This window comes from Equus przewalskii, chromosome 9, assembly GCF_037783145.1.
Source record: "Equus przewalskii isolate Varuska chromosome 9, EquPr2, whole genome shotgun sequence".
NCBI classification, from domain to species: domain Eukaryota; kingdom Metazoa; phylum Chordata; class Mammalia; order Perissodactyla; family Equidae; genus Equus; species Equus przewalskii.
The window spans coordinates 24989079-25010269 of NC_091839.1; the positions used below are offsets into that span (position 1 = coordinate 24989079).

The following is a 21191-nucleotide window of genomic DNA, read 5'->3' on the forward strand; positions in this document are numbered from 1 at the left end:
CACCTTACCCCAGAATCTCTGAGTGCTGATATCTGAGTAATACAGGCTCTCCTAGAGTTAACCTCAGAAATTCAGGCACCAAATACTTAACATGCCCCAAGGAGAATTCTGGATTTTCTCCATGCACAAAAATACTTGATCCTACTCAAGCTGAGCGCACTCAGCTGCTCAGGCTCAAAGCTCAAAAGTCTTCCTTGATTCCTTCCTTCCTCTCACTCCTCACATCCCATCCATCAGTGAGTTCTCTCAGCTCCATCTCCAAGAGTATATCCTGAATCTGTCCACTGCTGTCTACCCTCATTGCCACCATCTAACTTCAGGCCACCAACATTTCACACTTGGCTTATTGCAACAAACTAGTCTTCCCATTGTACCTATTGCCCTCTCTAGAGCGTTCCCCACACGGCAGTTTCAGTGATGCCTTGAAAATGTATGTCAGATTATATCACACCCTTCCTCAAAACCCTTCCATGGCTTCCCAACACACCTACAATAACATTAAAAGATATTACTGTGGCTTTCAAAACCCTGAACGCCTCTCTGATCTTGTCTCCCATCACTCCCCTTCTTGCCTGACTACTCTGGCCACATTGTCTCCTTGTTGTTTCTCAGGGTCTTTGCACCTGCTCTTCTCTGGCACGGATTCTTGCATAACTGGCTCCTTTCCACTTTCCAGGTCTTAGCTAAAAATGCCACCTCTTCCAAAAGACCTCCCCTGACCACACCCATATAAAATGGTCTCACAGTTACTAGAACATTGATCTGTTTCATGTACTTCATAGAATTTAGCAAAAACTATATTTTACTTTACATTTATTAGTTTACTTGTTTGTTTCCTGTTTCCATCACTAGACTTTAAACTTCATTAAGCCATATACTTTGATTGTGTTGGTCACCCAGAACAGCATCTGCCACATAGCAAGTGTTTAATAAGTATTTGTTGAATGAGCGAATGTGTGTATGAATTCTCAGCTAGTCATGGATTCCAAAGACATGTCAACAGCACTCAATTCCTTGTACAGCAGTGGTCATAAGTGCTGGTCCAGAGTCTGAGGGCTGCATTGCAAGTTCTCAAAACCACCCTCAGGCTTGATGATTCTCTAGGAGAATTCACAGGACTCATCACACAGGCACACTCATGGCTATGATTGATTACAGTGAAAGGATATGAAGCACCATCAGCAAAGGGAAAAGTCCTGTGGGCATAACAGTCTTCACCTTTGCTGTGGTCATGCGGTAACGAGAGGTTACTTCTCTGCCCCGTGACTTGCCCTGAGGCTATGGCATGAGTGAAGATGTGCTACAGTGGGGGGAGGACGAATTGCGGCCAATAATTCAACTGACCTCATCAAGCAGCAGCATCTAGCTCTGGATTTATTAATCTTGATTTTATTTCCATTTTTTTGTTATGGCACATGAACCTGGCTTTCCATTTATGAGTCTTCAAAAGTTCCATTTCCAAAGGTACTTTCAAAAAGGTTTAGAAAATGAATTCATTTAAAATGAAAACATGAGGGGCCGGCCTCATGGCCGAGTGCTTAAGTTCATGAGCTCCGCTTCAGTGGCCCAGGGTTTTGCAGGTTCGGATCCTGGGCGCAGACATGGCACCGGTCATCAGGCCATGCTGAGGCAGCATCCCACATGCCACAACTAGAAGGACCCACAACTAAAAAAAAATATACACAACTATGTATTGGGGTGCTTTGGGGAGAAAAATGAAAAAAAATCTTTAAAATGAAAACATGAGATAAATTGCTCTTTGCTTATATACAGATGTTATGTGGAAATGGAAGAAAACATCAGGTGGTATCCATTGATGCAGACGCATGGCAAAAGTTGACAATGGGATATGCAAGAGACTGAAGTTTGAGAAAGATGAGAGTAAGGCATTGGGATTCCAGACACTTTCTCCTTGCTGCTTTCTTCTCTTTCAGTAAGAAATTATCTCCTAAGAAGTCATTCAGTACCCTTCCTTCCCACCAGGACCCTGTGGAAACCCCTCAAACTTGAGTTTATTTTGAGAACAACCCTTAATTATCTGAGCTATCAGGATCACACCTGGAATTTTCCCCCATGTTGAGGACCTGGTGTTTGATAATGATAAGGGTAACACTATGACACTTCTTGAGTACTCAATCTGAATGAGGTGTGTGTATTAACTCACCTGGTGTTCACAATAATCCTATGAGGAAGGAAATATTATTGTTCCCATTTTACAGATTAGGAAACTGAGACCCAGTTAATTCACTTCCCAAAGTTGCACAGCTGGTGCATAGTGGATCTGGGTCTAGAGGTCAAACTCTCAACCTCCCCCCAACCAAGCCTCCATGATCTGGGGCATCTCTCCTCGTCTCCTGCACTAAATGTCTTGTTATCAGAGGAAGTGGCAAGGGTTGAATGAGGAGTCTTACTCTAAAATCCATCTCTCCCCTCTTCACCCTGAACTATCCTTGGAATGGCTGGAAACTCATCTTGTACACATCTAAACAAAGGAAGTTTCCCCAGTCAATTATGTGACATATATGGAAACACCTAAGAAAACCAACCTCAATCCTTCAATATTCTTGCTGTGTGTCCTCTGGACAAATCATTTAACTCTTTTATGTCTTAGTTCCCTTCTGTGTAAAATGGGGATAAGAATACCTACCACTTGGATCTGTTGGAATCAAATGAGACAATGTACATGTGATGCCTTTGCTCGTCATATTTGTTGGATAAATGACAGTTGTTTTGACTGTTTTTCTGAGTAACCAAGATTGTTCAATTGTCTATCCATTTGGAAAAGAAATTTAAATCCCTACCTCACACCATTCAAAAAATAATTCTGGAAGGTTCAAACAACTAAACACATGAATCAAGACTGTAAATTATGAGATCATAGAGGAAAGTGTGTCTATGAGAATAGGATGAAGAAGACCATAAAATAATAGTATCTTGGATTTTATCAAAATCCATCACTTCAGGCACCGTGTGAGCAAAGGGAAAAGATAAGTGAGTGACAGACCAGGAGATAACAGGCAAAGGATCAACATCCGGAACATGTAAAGAATGCCTGTAAATCAGTAAGTAAAAGCCATCCAAACCAATAAAATATAGAGAGAGTATAAATGGGCAGTTCACAAAGAAGAAACAAACCGGGTCAGCAAACACGTAATGAAATGAAAAGAAAAGAAGATTACAAAAAGAGACCATTTTCTTTCCACCTATAGCTTTATCAAAAATCTAAAAATTTGATGTAGCTTCCACGAGAGCGATTTGCCAGGTAGTCATTTCGTTGTAAAACCTGAACGACAATCGTAATAACAGTAGCCACCATTAGGCGCTATTCTAAGCACCGTACATGTGTTAATTTCTTACCTTCACAGCAATCCCAGCAGGTGTAAGCATAATTATTCCCTCTTAGAATGGGAAACTGAGACACGGGGGTGATAAGTGACACACCCAAGGACACATGAGTGGCAAATGGCAAAGCCAGACTCTGACCCCAGGAGGTCTGGCCTCAGGGTCCCTGGGCTGCCACACTCCTGCCCCAGCTCCTTCCCTCTCCCTTCCACCCCGACTCTCCATCACGGTTATAGACTGGAGAACCACCTGGGGCATGTGAAAGTTGTTGGCCTTAAAAGGCAGGCGTCTGCAACTGGGGACATGGACATAACCTACGTGCCCATCAGCGGGGGATGGACCGCCCATCCCACTTTGACCAACATCAGGCGGACACAGCACCACACCCCCGCAACCGCAATGCGGGCAAGTGTCACTGTCGCCCCTCCGCTCCCCTTCGCCCTCCCCTGCAGGCACAGGCTCCCTGGGGCAAGGAGGACGGAAAAAGGTCTCTCACTTTCCCCTACGCCCCCCACCTCTCACCCGCAGCCTCCGCGTCTGCGCAGTCGCGGTTGCTGCGGCACCAACTCTGCAGTGCCAGGACAGGGTCTGGTTGGGGAGGGTGAGTCCTTCGAGAGACCTCCGCTGGCGGGAGGGGTCGGGGAAAAGGGACTGGGGGCGCGGGTGGTGATCGGGGACGCGCGCGTGAGTGTGAATGTGTGTGAGTGTGAGTGTGCATGGGGTGAGGGAGCAGAGGCGCTCTAGGGATGCGGGTCTGGGGAGGGGTTCTCCAAGCCCATCGGGTGGGAGAGGGCTGGGTTGGGTCTGGGTTGGGGCTGTTTCTCCGTCCAGCGCGGTCTGTCTACCCGCCCGTGGATTGCGCTTGAATTTCGGCCTCCGCGCTTGGAGCGGAGAACGACCCTGCATGGAGCGTCCACCCGTGTGTCTGCGCGCCCTGGTGGATCCGCGCGCGCTCTGGCCTTGCGGGGGTCTCGGTGTCTGTGTTCGCCCTCCCCGTGTGTTTAGCACGCTGCGTCTTTGTGCCTGCCCGTGCGTACACCTGCTCATGTGTGCCCTGTGTGTCTGTTTGGGCACGTGTGTGCCACCCTGCAATGGCCAGGAGCGCAGGCGCTGAAGTGAGGTTTTTAGCATCCCCGCCCAGCTCCGACGAGCTGCGTGGCTTTGATCAAGGGCCTTCTCTGTCTGTAAAATGGACTCAGTATCTGCCGCGGAGAACCGGGAAGAGGATTAGACTAGAAAACGGGCGCGGAGTGCTCGCAGTACCCGACATACCGGGAGCTCCTGGAAACAGTGGCTGCCCGTGTTGCTTTGCTGTTATTGTTGTGTGGTCGTTGTTGTTACTGTGTCTCCGTCCTTTTTTTTTCTCAGCGGGTGACCTGTTTGCTGTTTCACGCAGAACGCCAAAGCTGTGAGGTGTGAATTCCCTCACACACACGTCCCTGTCACACCCTGTCCTCTCTCCTCCTCCATCCACGGGGATCCAGCCTCTTCTGACCTGGACCCCATGGCTCTCCAACTGTTACCCCTCCAGCCTGCAATTTCTCCTCCTCCTTTGTCTTCTTTCCCCTCAGCCTAAACACATGATTATTTATGTCTTATATTAAAAATAAAACAATAAACAAACAGAACCCCTCCTAGTTCTCTCTCACTACCTTCTCATCAAGGCCAATATTTTTTTTTCTTGGAAACTGTTGTATATGCTCACAGCGTCCTCTCCTCACTCCTTACACACTCCCCAACCCACACTGAGATTTAAAACTGGCAGCCCCAGGGTGTAACCAGCCCCATGACCTGTGCTATGTGGCTCGCATAGTGTCTTCCTTTTAAACATTTGAAATAATTGTTGGCATTTTAAAATGCAGAAGATGTCATCTAAAAGTACAGGTTTCCAGTGTTCTCTTGAGAAATTGGAAGTTGGGAGACACTGGGCCCACGTTTTTGCGCGACAAACATTGGCTTGGCCGAATGGGGCAGCTTCTTCAGACAAGGCACCAAATCTCTCCTTTGCCACAATCCCCACTACTCCCTATTGCCTCTCCCCATACCATGCCTCAGTTGCATTTACGTTTTCCTTACAATAGAGAAGAATTTCTCTAGACCATGCTTCATTTTCACTTTCAGAAGAGTGAAAGTAAATGCCAGATTGGGGGGGGGGGCTCTTGATTTATCTTTTTATCCTATCTTATCTGTATGATCTGCTGAACACCTGGAGGCATTTGAGTTGAGACCCTTACTGCTAGTGTTTCTGTCTGCTGCTTCCTCTCTGCTCACTTATCTTCCTCCTCCAGGAGAAAGGGAGCTGCTGAGGGTGTCGGATTTGTCTTCGAATCCCCGGTACTTAGCACAGATCTGGCACAAAGTTCTGGCTCAGAAACAGTTCAAAAAAGTTGTTTCCATTCAAACACTCATGGGTGGCAAATACTCACAGCGTCACGCAGGAGGTGATGTCTCAGCTCAGCCTTGAAGCAGGATTTCCAGAAGCCAACACAGAAGAGCAAGGGCATGCGAGGAAGAGGAGAAACCTTTTTGCTCCTCATTCATCAGGGACTTCCTGTGTATGAAACCCCCTGCTGTCTCAGCAGAGAGCTCACAATGACTCTGTGAGGCAGCTGCCTGTTATTATCACCACCCCACTTTACAGATGAGCAAACTGAAGCTCGGAGAGGTGAAAGCGACCTGCCCAGGTCACACAGCTAATGCGTGGGAGAGCGGAAGTTCCTGCCAGGCCCTTAACCACTCCCCATGCTGGCAGCAGTTAGCATCTTATCAACACCCGTTATTCTTTCTCCTCATTCGTGACTGTTCCCTCATTCTAGCCACCCTCACTAGCACTGACCTACGCTTTTTCCTTTAAATCACCTCCCTCTTTTTGTCCTCTAGCAATTTCATTTTATACCTGTGGTGGGAAGAATGACGGTTCCCTGAAGATGCACGTCCTCATCCCCAGCACCTGTGAATACAGTGGGGACATGGCGAGCGGGGATTAGGGTTGCAAATGAGATTAAGGTTGCTAATCAGCTGATGTGAGACGAGGAGATGATTCTGGATTATCGGTGGGGAGGGACAGTGTAATCACAAGGGTCCTTATAAGAGGAAGGGGGAGTCAGGAGGGTCAGATGTGGAGGGATGCAGTGTGAGAAAGGCTCAAGTGACCGTTGCTGGCTTTAAAGATGGAGGAAGGGGCCACGAGCCAAGGGATGCATGTCCCTCAAGAAGCTGGAAAAGGCAGGGAAATGGGTCCTCCCTTTGGCCTCCAGAAGGAACCCAGCCATGCGGACACCTTTGTTTTATTCCAGTGAGACCCATTTCAGACTTCTGACCCACAGAACTGTAGGGTAATAAATTGGCATTATCTTAAGCCACCAAAGTTGTGGTAACTTGTTGCTACAACAATAGGAAACTAATACATACCTGAAGAGCTCTTTTAAGTCAGGACATAAAAGTCAGACATAAAAGACCTCACAATGGTGCTGACGGCCCTGCAGAACTGGGTTCAAACAGTGCAACAAAATACCGACAACATGGATCCTAGTCCCAGCCAATAAGCCTGCAAAGCAGTCAGAGAATAGAAACTTGCAAATGTCCTGGGGCTGCTCAGCCCTCAGTGTAGAATCTATTTACCACTATGCAGTCAGCTATTTCAGAGAGAGAATTGCTTTTAGGAAAAGATGCACATTTAAAAGTCAGCTTAGAAATGTTCTTATATTTTAGAAGATTTTGATTTCCAATGACATTTCTATATGATTTTCATCCCTGAACATTTTAATATTTGGAAAATAAAAAATCTAAATCTTCTTTAAAAATATATGCAATGTGCAATTCCCAAAGCAAACATTTATGTACATATATGTTGAAACTGACTTGTGCAACAAACCACAAATACAGTTACATGAAATTGAAACAGTTTGTATTTTTAGTTTTCTTTTCTAGTGAGGTCTAAAATACATGAAGTGATGTGCATGGTGTCCAGTTAAATGAAGGCAGAGCTCAGTGAATTTGCACTAATGTCCTCACCCATGGGGTCCCCATTCAGATCCAGATAGAGAAATCTCCAGCACCCCCAAGAAAGCTCCCTGTGCCCCCTCCCAGGGCCGCAGCCCATTCTGACCTCTATCAGTATAGATTCCTTTTACCTGTGCCAGGCTTTTTTTTTAAAAAAAATCAATGAAATCCTCTATATTTTCTCCTTTGTGTCTGGCTTTTTAATTCAGTCTAATGTATATGTTTTCAGATTCGTCTGTGTTGTTGCATGTTGTTCCGTTTGTTTGTTCCTTTGTTTGCCACATATTACTCCATTATATGAGTAAACTGCAGTTTACTTTTCTATTCTCTTGTTGATAGGCATCTGGGTTGCTCACATTTTTTTTTTTTTAAAGATTTTATTTTTTTTCTTTTTTCTCCCCAAAGCCCCCTGGTAGATAGTTGTATATTCTTTGTTGTGGGTCCTTCTAGTTGTGGCATGTGGGACGCCGCCTCAGCGTGGCTTGATGAGCAGTGCCATGTCCGCGCCCAGGATTCGAACCAACGAAACACTGGGCCGCCTGCATCGGAGAGCGCGAACTTAACCACTCGGCCACGGGGCCAGCCCCTGGGTTGCTCACATTTTTGTTATGAATACGAGTAGCTTTGACTATGAATATGAACAGCTTTGCATTACAGATACAGCTGAGAGCAACATCCAGGTACAAGCGTTTGTGTGGATATAGCTTTTCATTTCTCTTGGGTGAGCGTCCAGGGTGCGATTGCTGGGTTCAAGGGCACGTATGTGTTCCACTCTCGTAGATGTTGCCAAATAGTTTTCAAAGTGGTTGAGCCAATATACACTCCCCCCAGCACGTGAGTCAGCTCACTTTAAAAATCTCTCTCAATTAATTTCAAAGGGAAGCTTTGTTATAAATGATAAGCCAGGTATCACTTTTTACTTTTGTTTTGTTCTTTTTACAGTTATTGAGGGTAACCATGAAAATAAACACAGGCAAAGTAAAACAATATCCTTACACCCTGGCTGGATACTTTGCCTGCCTGAGCAGGAAGAGACAGAGAGAGAGGGAGAGACAGGGAGAGATCTTAAAGGTGTATTAGCGCCATACTGAGACTTTCTCCTTGAGGTGATCCAAAGGCTCCAAAGGGTGCTGAAGAGGAGGAAACCGTCTCTCCCTGGGATTCAGTGTTGTCTAGTCCTGGGTGTGTCCAAAACCACCCCCTGCATTGTCCCAGACTGTGGCAGTTGGGAACCTGGAGGTCTTCCCATATGGAAGCATTGAAAGCATCTTGACCAGGGCAGGTCTTGAGGAGGAAGCTGGTGGGGTGGACTGGGGAGTGAGATTAGGGGACAGGAGTGGTGGGGTCAGGGGTAGAGTGGACCATAGGGGAGCAGACGAGAAGCAGAGCAGGGGCAGCATTTTCTGAGGCAAGAGCAGGTGAACTTAGTGATTGATTGGGTGTGCGCGTGAGGAGGGGGCAGGTCGACGATGATCCCTGTAGAGATTGGCGGGAAGATAGTGGAGCCCTGGTCAAGAGCGAGGGACCCAGTGGGCAGGGCATGCTGGGGATGGAGGGGAATAAGCAGAGGTATGTGGGGAAATGAGTTTAAATTTGAGTTTCGGGGCCTGTGACACCCTCCCCCCATAAGGAAGACCTACATGATGATTGGCAATGTAGAAGAAAATAACATATTCTGCATACCCATAACATATATGTTAATTTCTACTATGAAAAAGTTTTATATATACTCACAGGTACAAAGATAACACCAATGTGCCAGCATCTTTCTACTCCCCAGGCTCAGCAATCATCATCTGCTTGTTTGCTCTGACCTCCTTTTGTCTACTTCTTTTCTTTTTTTCTTTCTTTTCTTTTCTTTTTTTTTTTTTTGGTGAGGAAGATTGGCCCTGAGCAAACATCTGTGCCAATCTTCCTCTACTTTATATGTAGGATGACTCCATAGCATGATTTGATGAGCGGTGTATAGGTCCACACCCGGGACCCGAACCCATGAACCCCAGGCTGCTGAAGCAGAGTGTGTGAACTTAACCACTATGCCACTGGGCCGGCCCTGTCTATTTCTTTTTATCTCATTGCAGAAGTATTTTAAAGAAAATTTTGGGCATCACGTCAATTTACCCCTACATACTACAAAAAGATCTCTAAAAAAATAAGATGGACATTTTTGTATCTACCTATAAGGCCATTTCCATACTCAACAAAATCGATTAAAATACCTTGATATCATTGAATACCCAGACCAGAATCAAATTTCCTTGAGTGTCTTAAAAAATTTTTTTCACAGCAGCTGTCTTTGAATCTGACTCCAAACATGGTCCCATGTGCATCTGATTGTTGAGTTAACTTCTTTTTGAATCCAGAGTATCTGCCCAGTGGTTTTAAAATCTGATATAACAATTTCTATTTGTATAAACCTAAGCAAAGAAGAAAACCCTTACAAAGCTTTTTCTTTCACATCAAGAGAATTTACTCCTTAAAATAAATCACTGTTCACAAGGGCAGTCAGTGGGTTATATCATGCAAGGTTGGTAACACATACTATATCCTAGAACAAGAACATAAAGCTAGCTTTTGAGTCTCAAGGTAAAGGGTTACATAATCCTAGGTCATTTTAGTTCAGATAGCTTCTTGCAAACAATCTCCTGAATTTCAGGTTGACAAGATATTGAATGAGAATATTAAAGAATATTTAAATTAGATTTTTTAACCCCTACCTGGCAAATTCTGCTTCTTTTTCTTTCTTTCTTTTTTTTTTTTTTATGACAACAGAAGAAAGTCGGCGCTGCAGGGGGCTGGTGGGAACACTAGGGTCACGTTGCAGCCAGAGGGATTCTTGGGGTCCTCTCTTCCTAAAAACTTCTGATTATATCCTTCATGGCTTGGAACGAGTGTGTGTGAGTGCACACTACCCTCTGGCCCTCATCTTGAAACTCCTTATTCTTGTTCCACTTGTCTTAGAGCACTTGTCACTATTTGACAGGCTATCTGTCTCTCTCCTCCCACTAGAATGTAAGCCCCCATCAGGGTAGGGAGCTTCTTTTTTTCAAGATTGTTCCTGAGCTAACATCTGTTGCCAATCTTTTTTTTTTTTCTTCTTCTTCTTCTTCTCCCTAAACCCCCCCAGTACATAGTTGTATACTATAGTTGTGAGTGCCTCTGGTTGTGCTATGTGGGATGCCACCTCACCATGGCTTGATGAGCGATGCCATGTCTGCGCCCAGGATCTGAACCCACAAAACCCTGGGCCACCAAAGTGGAGCGTGTGAACTTAACCACTCAGCCGCGGGGCCGGCCCCCAGGGAGCTTTGTTTTGATCACTGCTGTATCTCTGGCACCTAGAAATCATGTCCGGCACACAGCTGGCACTCTGTAAATATTTGTTGAGTGACTAAATGCCTGTCAGTCCTCAGGTTCTGACTCCTGTTTTCCGGGGAAGCCGGCAGGACCCTGGAACGGGTGGAGAAGAAGACGTCTGCCTTGGAAGTTCCACCTCCTGGGGAGATGCAGAATCTCAGGCCTGAGCAACTGCGGGGGCTGCTGGAGCCCGAGAGGACCAAGACGCTGCTGCCTCGGGAGAACAGGGCCTGGGAGAAGCGCGCCTCCATCACCAAAGACTGGGTGGCCGTGGAGGTTGGGGCCTCCAGCTGTGACACTGACGAGAAAGGTGAGGGGGGCAGGGGTCCCATGGGAGGTGGGGGAGAAGGTCGTGTCAGAGCCTAGGGAAAGATACAACATTCCTTCCTTCACTCATTCATTCAACAAATATGTATGGAGCCCTGTGTCAGTCAGCTTTTGCTGTGCAACAAGTCACCCCAAAACTTAGTGGCTTAAAGCAACAGTCACTTCTCCACTCATGATTCTACAGGTCAGCAATGTGACGTGGCCTCAGGGGACAATTCTCCTGCCGCATTTGCCTGCGTTTGCTCATATGAGCCACATTGCAGCCACAGTGAGCCAGCAGGGCAGCTGGTTGGTCTAAGATGACCTTACTTGCATGTCTGGCTGGTGTCGGCTGCTGGCTGGCTTGATGGTGCTGATGACAGGCCAGGGGTCCCCAGCAAGCTAGCCCAGGCTTATTCTCACAGGGGGAGGTTGCAGAGTTCTTACAAGCAGCAAGAGAGAGAAAGTCCCAAATCACTTTGTTAGCCTCTACTGGCAACCCAAATGCTCAGGGCCATTGGTCAAAGTAAGCCACATGGTCAAGCTGAGACTGAGTGAGGGAGGGGGTTGCCCAAGGGTGTGGACATAGGGAGTGATGAACAAGTTGGAGGCCATTTGGGGCAAAAAGCTACCACAAGCACCTACTATGTGCCGAGGGCCAGGGATCTAACAGTGAACAAGATGGCCCTAGTGGAGCTCAGAGTTTAGTGGAGAAAACAGGCAATTAACAAGTTGAGAAATGAAAAGAAACGTATGTCCGATGAGAGCTATGAAGACAGTAAAACAGGAGGATGAATGCAGAGTGACTTAAGTGTGGTCAGGGAAGGTGAGAGAAGCAGGAGAGTGTGTGACTTGTTCCAAGAGCTGGGGACAGCATCATGTAGCCAGAGCTACACATTCAATGACCCCGCAGTGGCGGCAAGCTTGCTGTGATCGAGGAGAGAGTGGCGAATGGAGCCAGAGAGGACAGGGAAAAAAGGTAGACATCAGCCGGGGCCAGTGATAGGGCATCTTGCAGACCGCGGTTAGGAGTTTGTATGGTACTTGAATATTAGGAAGGTTTTGAAGAGGAGAAAGACAGATCTCATTTGTATTTCAAAAAGATCCTTCTAAATGAGTGGTTCTCAACTGGGGGCAATGTTACACCTCCCCTCCCTGCTCCTCTCCTGGGGATTTTTGGCCAAGCCTGGAGACAGTTGAAGTTGTCATATCCAGGAAGATGCTCCTGCCATCTAGTGGGTAGAGGCCAGCAATGCTGCTAGACATCCTACAATACACAGGACAGACCCCCACCACAAGGAATTACGCAGCCCCAAATGTTACTAGCACCGAGGTTGGGAACCACTGAGTCCAGCTGCAGTGAGAATGAATTGCAGGGTTAGGAGGTCAAGGGTGGAAGCTGGGAGCCCAGTTAGGAGACTCCTGCAACTGTCTAGGAGAGAGATGACCCAGCTGGGTGTGGTAGTGGTGGACACAAGATAAGAGGAGAGATTCAGGACACATTCGCTAGGGAGAATCAGAGTTCTTGCTGATGGATGTGGGGGAGGGGAGGACAAGATAGACGTCAAGGATGACTCCTGGTGTTTTGACACAAACAGCTGGACAAAGGGTGGTGCCATTTGCTGATGTGTGGACACCTGAAAGACAGTAGTGGGGGCTGGACCTTCTACAAGGTCGGGGTCCTTCTTTCTTCCACAGGAGATAAGCAGGTCTGGAGCAGAGGCATGGGTAATCTGGATGCCAGCTCTGGCTGTGAGGAGGAGGTTTGGGGGCTCCTAGCAGGGCCTGGGTGCAGGAAGGGTGGGAAATGCCGATCTTTGGCCTGACCTCCCAGTTCTACTGGGTTTAGGAGTGAGAAGGATGCCGAAGTTTGAATGTGGGGAGATTTCTCCACCGGTGGCTGAAGCTGAGGAAGTCTCCATCAGCCCTCCATCTTCCCGGTTTAATTCTGTGGTTTTTTCTTTTGCTCCCTCACTTAGTTTTTGCTGGAAGCCTACAGAGGAGGAACTATTTTACCCATTTGACAGTGGAAGGAACAGAGGCTCAGGTGGTGGGGCACATCAGGTGACCCACTTGAAGTCTTCCTGGTACTCAGTGATAGAAACGGGATCAGAATTCAGATCTCGTATTCTTTCCACCCCCGTGAACCACATAGGCTAGAATGTGTGTGTGTGTGTGATAGGATATAGCAGAAAAGGGATAGGATGCCAGGTGGGAAGAGCAAGCAGAGTCCGCCCCAGCTGGCCTGGTCACTCACTCATGGCTCCTTTCTCCTCCACGCCCCCACCCAGACCTGTCTTCTCAAGAGACTGGGCGTCCCCAGGAGTGGAGCTCCTTGGAGGAAGACGATGAGTCAGAGGGCTCCCAGGTAAGTTGGGGGTTCTTTCCTCTTTTGCAAATGCTCTGCCCTGCAGATCTCAGTGGGTTGTCACATTCCCTTCCTCAGCATGGGATTTTCCTGTCCCACAAAATTCTGTTCAGGTTTGTGAGCCCCAAAGGATCTCCCATGGGAAATAGGACCTATTCGTATTTAGTCAGACACAGAATGAAGGGTCTCCATGTGGTGTATGTAACTCCATCCACATATACCCTCAAACTCTTAATTTATCATAAATTAATCATTCATTCATATGTCCACTCATTCATCCACCCAACTTTCATTTGCCTACTCATCCACATACCCATTCCATCCACACCTCCATCCATCCATCCATCCATGCACTTCATCTGTCTACCCACTTATCCATCTACCCATTGGCCCTCCCGTCCACTCACCCTCCCATTTATCCACTCACCCCTCCATCCACTCATCCATCCTTCTACTCCTCAAACATCCACCAACCATTCATTCATCTGTCTGCTCATTCATCTACCTAAACTTTCATTTGCATAATCATCCATATACCCATCCTATCCATCCATTTATTCAGTTATCTATATGCGTATTCATCCACTCATGCATTCATATGCAATCAGTTCATCCATTCAGCCCACCCACTCACCCATCCGTCTATCCACTCATCTATCCACCCTCCCATCCATCCATTTACTCCCTATTGGCCATAGTAAAGATTTGGCTGCTATTCACACACCTGTATGCCTACTCATCCCTTCATCCACCTCTATCCAACCCCCCATCAACCCATCTGCCAGCCCATTTATTGATCCATCCATCAATGCACCACTAGTCCATCCACTTAACCATCATCCATCCATATATCCATCCATTCACTAACTACCTACTAGGTTTTAATCCAAATACTATGAGTAAAACCAAACAGAATTATCAAGCACATTCCTTGCATTTAGAGACCTACTGTTTTCTCTTGAGGGTAGAAGGCATCAATATGTGAAATAACAACAGTGGTTCTTTTATTTATAAATTTATCTATGTATCAGAAAAATCACATAACTGCTCTCAGCAGCACAGGAGGATCATATGTCAGAAATACAACTCAAGTTGGTTTAAGCCAGAAAAGATGTTTATTCACTCAGTGGGGGAAGGGAGGCAAACCATGACAGTGCAGAAATGAGTGCTCATGGCTGTGGGATGGCTCAAAGGGGAAGAAGTTAACTCTGTGGGCCAAGAGGCTTCTTCTAGACTGTTCCAGAGAGAAGGAGACAACAGACTTGGGATTTTAGGGATGAGCAAAAATTCCCCAAACAGAGCAGGAGAGGAAACATCATATTTTCTGCCTGTCAAGTGAAAGGAACAGCATGTACAAAGGCATGGAAACATGACATAGCAAGGCACATTTGCAGGAACGTTGGAGTTAAGGGGAGGGCAGTGGGAGATGTGGGTGAAAATCTGGCTGGGAGGAGATCATTCATTCATTCCACAACCATTTTTTGAGCCCCACTCCATACCAGGCAGTGTTCAAGGCACTGAGGGTAAATAGTGAATGGGGTAGAAATGGTGCCTTCCTTCACTTGGCTTACTGTCACTGATGTTGACTGAAATAAGCAAAATAAGTAGCTAAACTATAAATTACACTGGATGGGAATAAGTGCCATGGAGAAAAACAGAGGAGGAAGGGGTTTCAGGAGTACAGAGTAGGGTGGGTGTTACTATTTTAAGAAGACTGTCAGGGGAGTCCCTCTGAAAGGAAGATATTGGAGTAAAGATGTGAAGGAGGTGGAGGAGTGAGACTGGCAGACATCTAGAGGGAGGAGGTTCTGGGCAGAGGGGCAAAGCAGGTGCAAACGCCCCGAGGCAGGAGTGTGGCTGGCACATGTGAGGAAAGAAGGGGGGTTAGTGTGGCTGGAGAAGAGGGGGAGAGAGAAGTTGGAGACGACGTCATGGAGGTGACGATAGAGTACGACGTAGGGTCTTGTCTACCATGGTAGAAATTTGGCTTTTACTCTGAGTAGGGTGGGAGCTGTAGGAGCGCTCTGGACAGGGGAGTGATGTATTTCAACTTACATTTCAACAGGACCCCTCTGGCTGCCGAATTCATGTCATGGAGGTTGGGTGTGTCTCGTAGGCGGTGGAGGCCATTGAAGGGATCTGAGGATCTACAGAAACCGTAGCCCATGTGGAAAGAAAGGGGTTGGATGAGGCGGAGGGAAAGGGAAGGTGTAGGAGCCGATCAGGAAACTCCAGTTAGGAAAAAAATGGGTGAGAATGATGCAGATGAGAGCCTCCACTCACCTCGTGCGTGTTAGGAGCCTGACGCAATTCTAAAGTCTTCTCATTATTGACTCCTTTATTAACCGACAGTCACTAACTCTCATTATTAGCTCATGAGCCCTGTGAGGTTATTAGCATGGTCTCCCTCCCTTTTAGATAAGGAAACTCGAGCAGGGGGAGGTGCCTAGAGGCCTCTGTGACATCATTCATTCATTCACTCATTCAGCCCATCCCGGCTCATTCAACCACCATTGACGGAACACACACTTGGGTGGGGCGAGGGCGCCCCTCATGGTCAGATGCTGACCCAGCTGAGCTTTCTGCATGGCCAGAGCCTCCTCCTTTCTGCAGGTGGCCCCCTTCCAAAAAAGAAAGCACATCAGGCCATCCGGGACCAGAGACCTTTCATAATAATAATCGCCAGGCCCCACAGCCCTCACCACGTGGCTACCTCAATTTATTTGATTCTCTTAACAGTTCTTGAGGTAGGATCTGTCCTGATCCCATTTTACAAATGGGGAAACTAAGGCACGGAGAGGTAAAGTAACTTTCCCTAGGTCACTCAGCTTGTGCGTGGTAGAGCTGGGATCTGAATCCAGTATGTCTCTTAACCACTAAGATATCCCAAGAGAGGACTGAGGGTGAGGGATGAGGGCCTCTCCCCATCCCGCTAGTCAGCGGAGTCCCTCCACCTCTCACCAGGAGGAGTGAGTGAATGAGTGGAGTTACTTTTCTGACATTCTCAAGAGGGCAGAAGTTCCCCCTCTGTGGCCCCACAGGAAATCAGGGAGCAGGAAATAGTCCCATCACTCTCATCCCATAAGATACCAGCATGTGTCACAAATGCAAACCTTGTTTAAGTGTATGAGATAAAAAAGAAATACCAACACCCAGAAATGACCCTGGTAAAAGCTGCTGTACAGGCAGAAGTGTCTACAGCATTAAAATCGAGATAGGCACGACCTTTGCGGTGGCTTAGATGAGGGAGGGAGGGAGGGAACATGAGAGGGGGGATCTTGGGGTGCTAGTCACGAGCTGCTTCTTGTTCTGGGTGTTGGTTACATGGGGCATTCCCTCTCTGAAGGTTCATCAAGCTGTACACTTAGGATGTGTGCAATTTGCCCTTTGCATGTTATACTTCTACAGAATGTTTTCTAAAGCTGCCCTATATTCTTCAGGCGTATTTTTCCTAGAAGCTGAGACCGAGCTGGGATTTTTGTGCAAGGCATTTATTGAGGGAGCGTGCTCTCGGGTGAACCTGTCGGGGATGAGGGAGGCTGGAAAGGGGAGAAGGAGTGAGGCAAATATATGGGTTTAACTGCAGTCCCGCCTCAGCCTGATCCCACATAAGCTCTGGAGTGTGACTAGCACCGCAGTCCTCCTCTGAGCCAATGGGGAGGCCTTTTACGCCACACCGCTGGTTGTGGATGTGAGTGTTACAGCCTAGGAAATTCTCCAAGGAGGGGGCTCCCGTTAGCAAAAGGCATTTCTTAGAAGAAGGGGGCCACCACAGACATAAGCACAGACCATGGAGCTGGCAGCCAATAGCCACAGCAGCCGGGGGAGACACAGAGGAGAACCAAGTGAGGGACTGACGGGTCTCTGACATGTGGAGTGCTGTGTGTGTAAAATTTGGGGGTTTCAGATGACCTGTACTTATGACATTTCCTTAACTTTATACTCTGCTTTTTAAAATTGAGGCATAGGCATTTCCAATAAACTGCACAGGTCAGTGAGTGTTGACACACATACGTGCCCGTGTAACCAACACCCTGATCAAGCTGCTGAGCGCTGCTGTCAGCCTCGACAATTCCCTCATCTTTCTTTCCAGTCTCTCTCCCTCCCCTGCCCTGGAGACAACTGCATTCTAATTTCTGCTCACAGAGATTAGTTTTGCCTGTTGTTGAACTTCACCTAAATAGAATCCTACGGCAAACTACGTGTATTTCCTAACCTGCCCCCCAAAGGAGAATATAGCAAAATTATTATTCTGCCATTTGGTGTTTTCACCAATATATTCTGGATAGCTTTCCATATGGATATATGTTGATCACTTTCATTCTTTTTTAAATTTACTTTTTACAGCCGCTGAATATTCTATAGTATGGTTCTTCACCCATGTCCTCAGCTGGTGAACTGTTAGGTTGTCATTGTTGCTGTCGCCACAGGAGAATGAATATTTGTCCAGTTGGCCTAATTTTCTGTAGCATGGATTATGAGGAACTTCATAGAAACCCACATTCTCTGGTCCTACCCGAGAGCCACCGAATCAGAGACTCCAAGAGTGGAGCCCAAGATACTTGAAAAACCCTCCAGAGGTTTTGGATGCTCTGCCAGGCTTGGGAGCTGCTGATGTGGGTTCTTCCCTCCAGGACGTGAAAGGGAGGTTTGAAATGAGATGGCATCCACAGCGGAGAGCAGGCTAGAGGGAGGAATTGGTTCTTTTCCAAAGACTGGAGACGTGAATTCCATCCATGATTTGTAATATGCTCCAGCATCTTGTAGTATGTGTCCCTCCATTTCTCTTCTTTTACAGGATTTTTTTTAGGTTCACCACTGCCTAGTTTTCCAGATAACTCATTATGTCATGTCCATTCCCAAAATCTCCACGATGTTTTAATAGCAATTGCACTAAACTCAATGTTAATTTGGAGAATTGCCACTGTTAAAAGTTTGTCTTCCCACCCTTCATCATGGTATGGCTTTCTATTCATTCATTCGACAAATATTTACAAGCTTATACTCTGTGTCAGGCACGGGGATACAGCCATGAGCAAACCAAAGTCTTTGCCCTCCTCGGGCCAGGAGAAAACAAAAGTTGAGTAAGGGCCAGGGGTAGTGCTGGGGTCTTCTGGGGGAAGGTGTCGGGGTGTGCTGTTCTAAATAGAGTAGTGTGTGAAGGGTTTTCTAAGGAACTGATGTTTAAACTGAGAGAGGGAAGATATGATGGACAAAGCCTTGAGGATATCTGGGGGGAAAGGCGTTCCAGGCAGGCAGAGGAATCCGTAATGCAAAGGCTTGGAGGTGAGAGTGGCTGGGGCAGAGCGAGCTCAGCCTTTGGAAGGAACACCATGGCTGACCCACGGAGAGGAAGCTGGGGGTGGCAGTAGCATTGAGATGAGAAATAAGGATGGTGGTGGCTTTGACCAGGGTGGTGATAGTGGAGAGGCTGGAAAGGCTCAGCTGCTGGATGTATTTTGAAGATACAAAGCATTTGCTGATACGGGTGTTGAGAGAGAGGAGTCAAGGAGCCACAGCTGGAGGCCTGGAAGGGCCTGGGGAGAGACATGGGGAAACTGAACGAGGAGCTTTTTTTGGGTGGGAGATTCCAGGCACGTAAAGTTTAAGATGCCCAGCAGCTATCCAAGTGGAGACAGCAAGCAGATAGTGAAATTTACAATTCAAGAATTCAGGAGAGGGGTTGGGTCAAGAAATACACACACACACACACACACACACACACACACACGAGAGTCATCGGAGGATATGTGGTATTTAAAACTGGAAGACTATATATCATTTTGAAATCACATCTACCATTGTTCTGATATTTCCTCTTCTAGGTCATAGGTCTATTTCTGACTTCATATTATATCTGGTCACTTCATTGTAGTTTTTAATTCAAATAGCTTTTCAGTTGAAGTGCTGTTTCATTCCCGGTCCTATAATCCGGATCATTTTCCTGCAGGTAACAATGGCGGCCCCTCCCTTCCCCGTATTTACACTTTTTCTTCTTTTTTCTATTTCAGGGCTTTGTGGAGTGGTCAAAAGCTCCACAGCAAACGACCATCGTCTTGGTTGTATGTGTCCTTTTTTTGTTCCTGGTTTTAACGGGAATGCCTATGATGTTTCACATTTAACTATAATGGTGGCTATTGTGTCAAAATAGATGCCCAGTGTCATGTTGGGGAAGTGTCCTGGTTAAAATTCAGGAATGGGTATTGGATATTATCAAATGCCCTTTAAAACATCCATCAAGATGATTTTTATTTTGTATTTAACCTTTGGCGTGAGGTTTTGTATTACCATATTTCATGGAACTTAAGACACCATCGATTGGAAAACACCTATTATTTTATATACCACTGAGAAAGTAAAAGACGCTACTTAATTGTAAGATGTTACCAACTATAAGATGCATCCTGACCTGCCTTCAGAGAAGGAGAAAAAAACGTGCAATTTAGGATGGATGAAATCTGGTAGATTCTTCATATCAAGTCATCTTTGCATTCTTAGGATTGTCGTGCACCAGTCCTTTCAGATACTGAATTCTGTTTCTTGATATTTTGTGTAGGATTCTCGCCTCTATTTTCATATGCAAGATTGGTGCTATCTTTGTCAAGTTTTGGTATCATGGCTAAGCTCGCATCTTAGAAGGACTTGAGTAACTTTTATCCTTTTCTATGCTTTTGAATAGATTCTCTAGCTTGAGAAGCATCAACTCCTTGACATTTTGAAAGAATTTACCAGTAATCAGGTCCTATATGGAGGGGAAGTTTCAGCTAATTCTTGCATGGCTTTCTCAGTTTCTTTCCATGTTATCAGCTTATTAATATTTTTCATTTCATTAATTTTGATGATTTATAGTGTTCTTTTATCCTCTAGAATATTCTTTTTATTGATCTTTTCAGATTATTAGCTTAATTATGCATACTATTTTATAATTAAACAAAATATCCTCTTTATTTTGTCCTATCATTCCTTTCGACTTTTGTTTGTGGTTTACCCATTATTAGATTTGTCAAATGTTTATCTATTTTATTATTATTTTTCTGAAGAGCCAGCATTCAGATTAATTTACGTCCATTATTTCTCTAGTTTGTAATCTGTTTTCCTTTAGTGTAGACTGGTTATTTTTTAGTTATTTCTTACTTGTCTCAATTTTTAAGTTGAGTACTTAATCGATTTATATTCTCTTTTCTACAAAATTATTTGCAATAACAGTATAGTTAATAGATAAATGTACTTCTGGCTATAGCCTTGTGCACATCTTTACGTTTGATAGTTCATGTTCTTGTTTATGTTGTTGTCCAAATACTATATTGTACTGTTTCTAAAGAGTGCTTGGAAACTCAGCGATCCGGTTTATTTAAAAAGTTTTCTTTTCTTTACTGCACTGTGAACAGAGAATGTGGCCTATAATATATCTGCTTCCAAAACCTTTTTAAAAGCTTTTATTGTGGACTAGAACATGTCCTGTGTTTGCACTTGTTTCATAGACATTTGAGATGAATATGTATTTTCTGTCTGTAGAATTCAAAACTCTACATGTCCATTAATCATCTCAATCATGTCAATTATGTTGCTCAGATTCCTGTGTTTTTTAATTTTGGCCTACCCTGTTTGTCAAAACCCAGTAAGCTTACGTGAAAATCTGTGAGTGCAATTGTTTGTCAATATATTTTTATAATCCTTGCTTTACATATTCCCTACTGTGTAACTTGATGCATATAAGGACAGTACTGTTATGTCTTTGCGATCAAATAACATATGTAAACACCAAGCACAGTGCCAGGTATAGAGTGGCACTCAATAAATGTTGGTTAAAACCTGA

At 45.7% G+C, this 21191-nt stretch overlaps 1 protein-coding gene and 1 long non-coding RNA gene across 7 annotated transcripts in view; one reads left to right on the plus strand and one right to left on the minus strand.

Annotated features, from left to right (window-relative positions):
- Nucleotides 1–21191, plus strand: part of SMIM17 (small integral membrane protein 17) — a 29419-nt gene extending 8228 nt beyond the window's left edge. For 2 of the 6 annotated variants that reach the window (XM_070558687.1, XM_070558688.1), the window contains exons 3-5: nucleotides 10751–11011; nucleotides 13299–13375; nucleotides 19387–21191. In XM_070558687.1, the coding sequence (XP_070414788.1) occupies nucleotides 10849–11011; nucleotides 13299–13375; nucleotides 19387–19497 (351 nt within the window). In that variant the 5' untranslated portion in view covers nucleotides 10751–10848 and the 3' untranslated portion in view covers nucleotides 19498–21191. Of the gene's footprint in view, nucleotides 1–3732; nucleotides 3944–10750; nucleotides 11012–13298; nucleotides 13376–19386 lie in introns of those variants that run through there. The other 4 variants (XM_070558689.1, XM_070558691.1, XM_070558686.1 and 1 more) reach the window with 3 other exon arrangements.
- LOC139073577 (uncharacterized) lies at nucleotides 14472–15783 on the minus strand. Its single transcript, XR_011522468.1, has 3 exons — nucleotides 15659–15783; nucleotides 15431–15522; nucleotides 14472–14703 (listed from the first exon to the last, which is right to left on the minus strand). It is a non-coding gene; the product is annotated as an uncharacterized lncRNA (long non-coding RNA).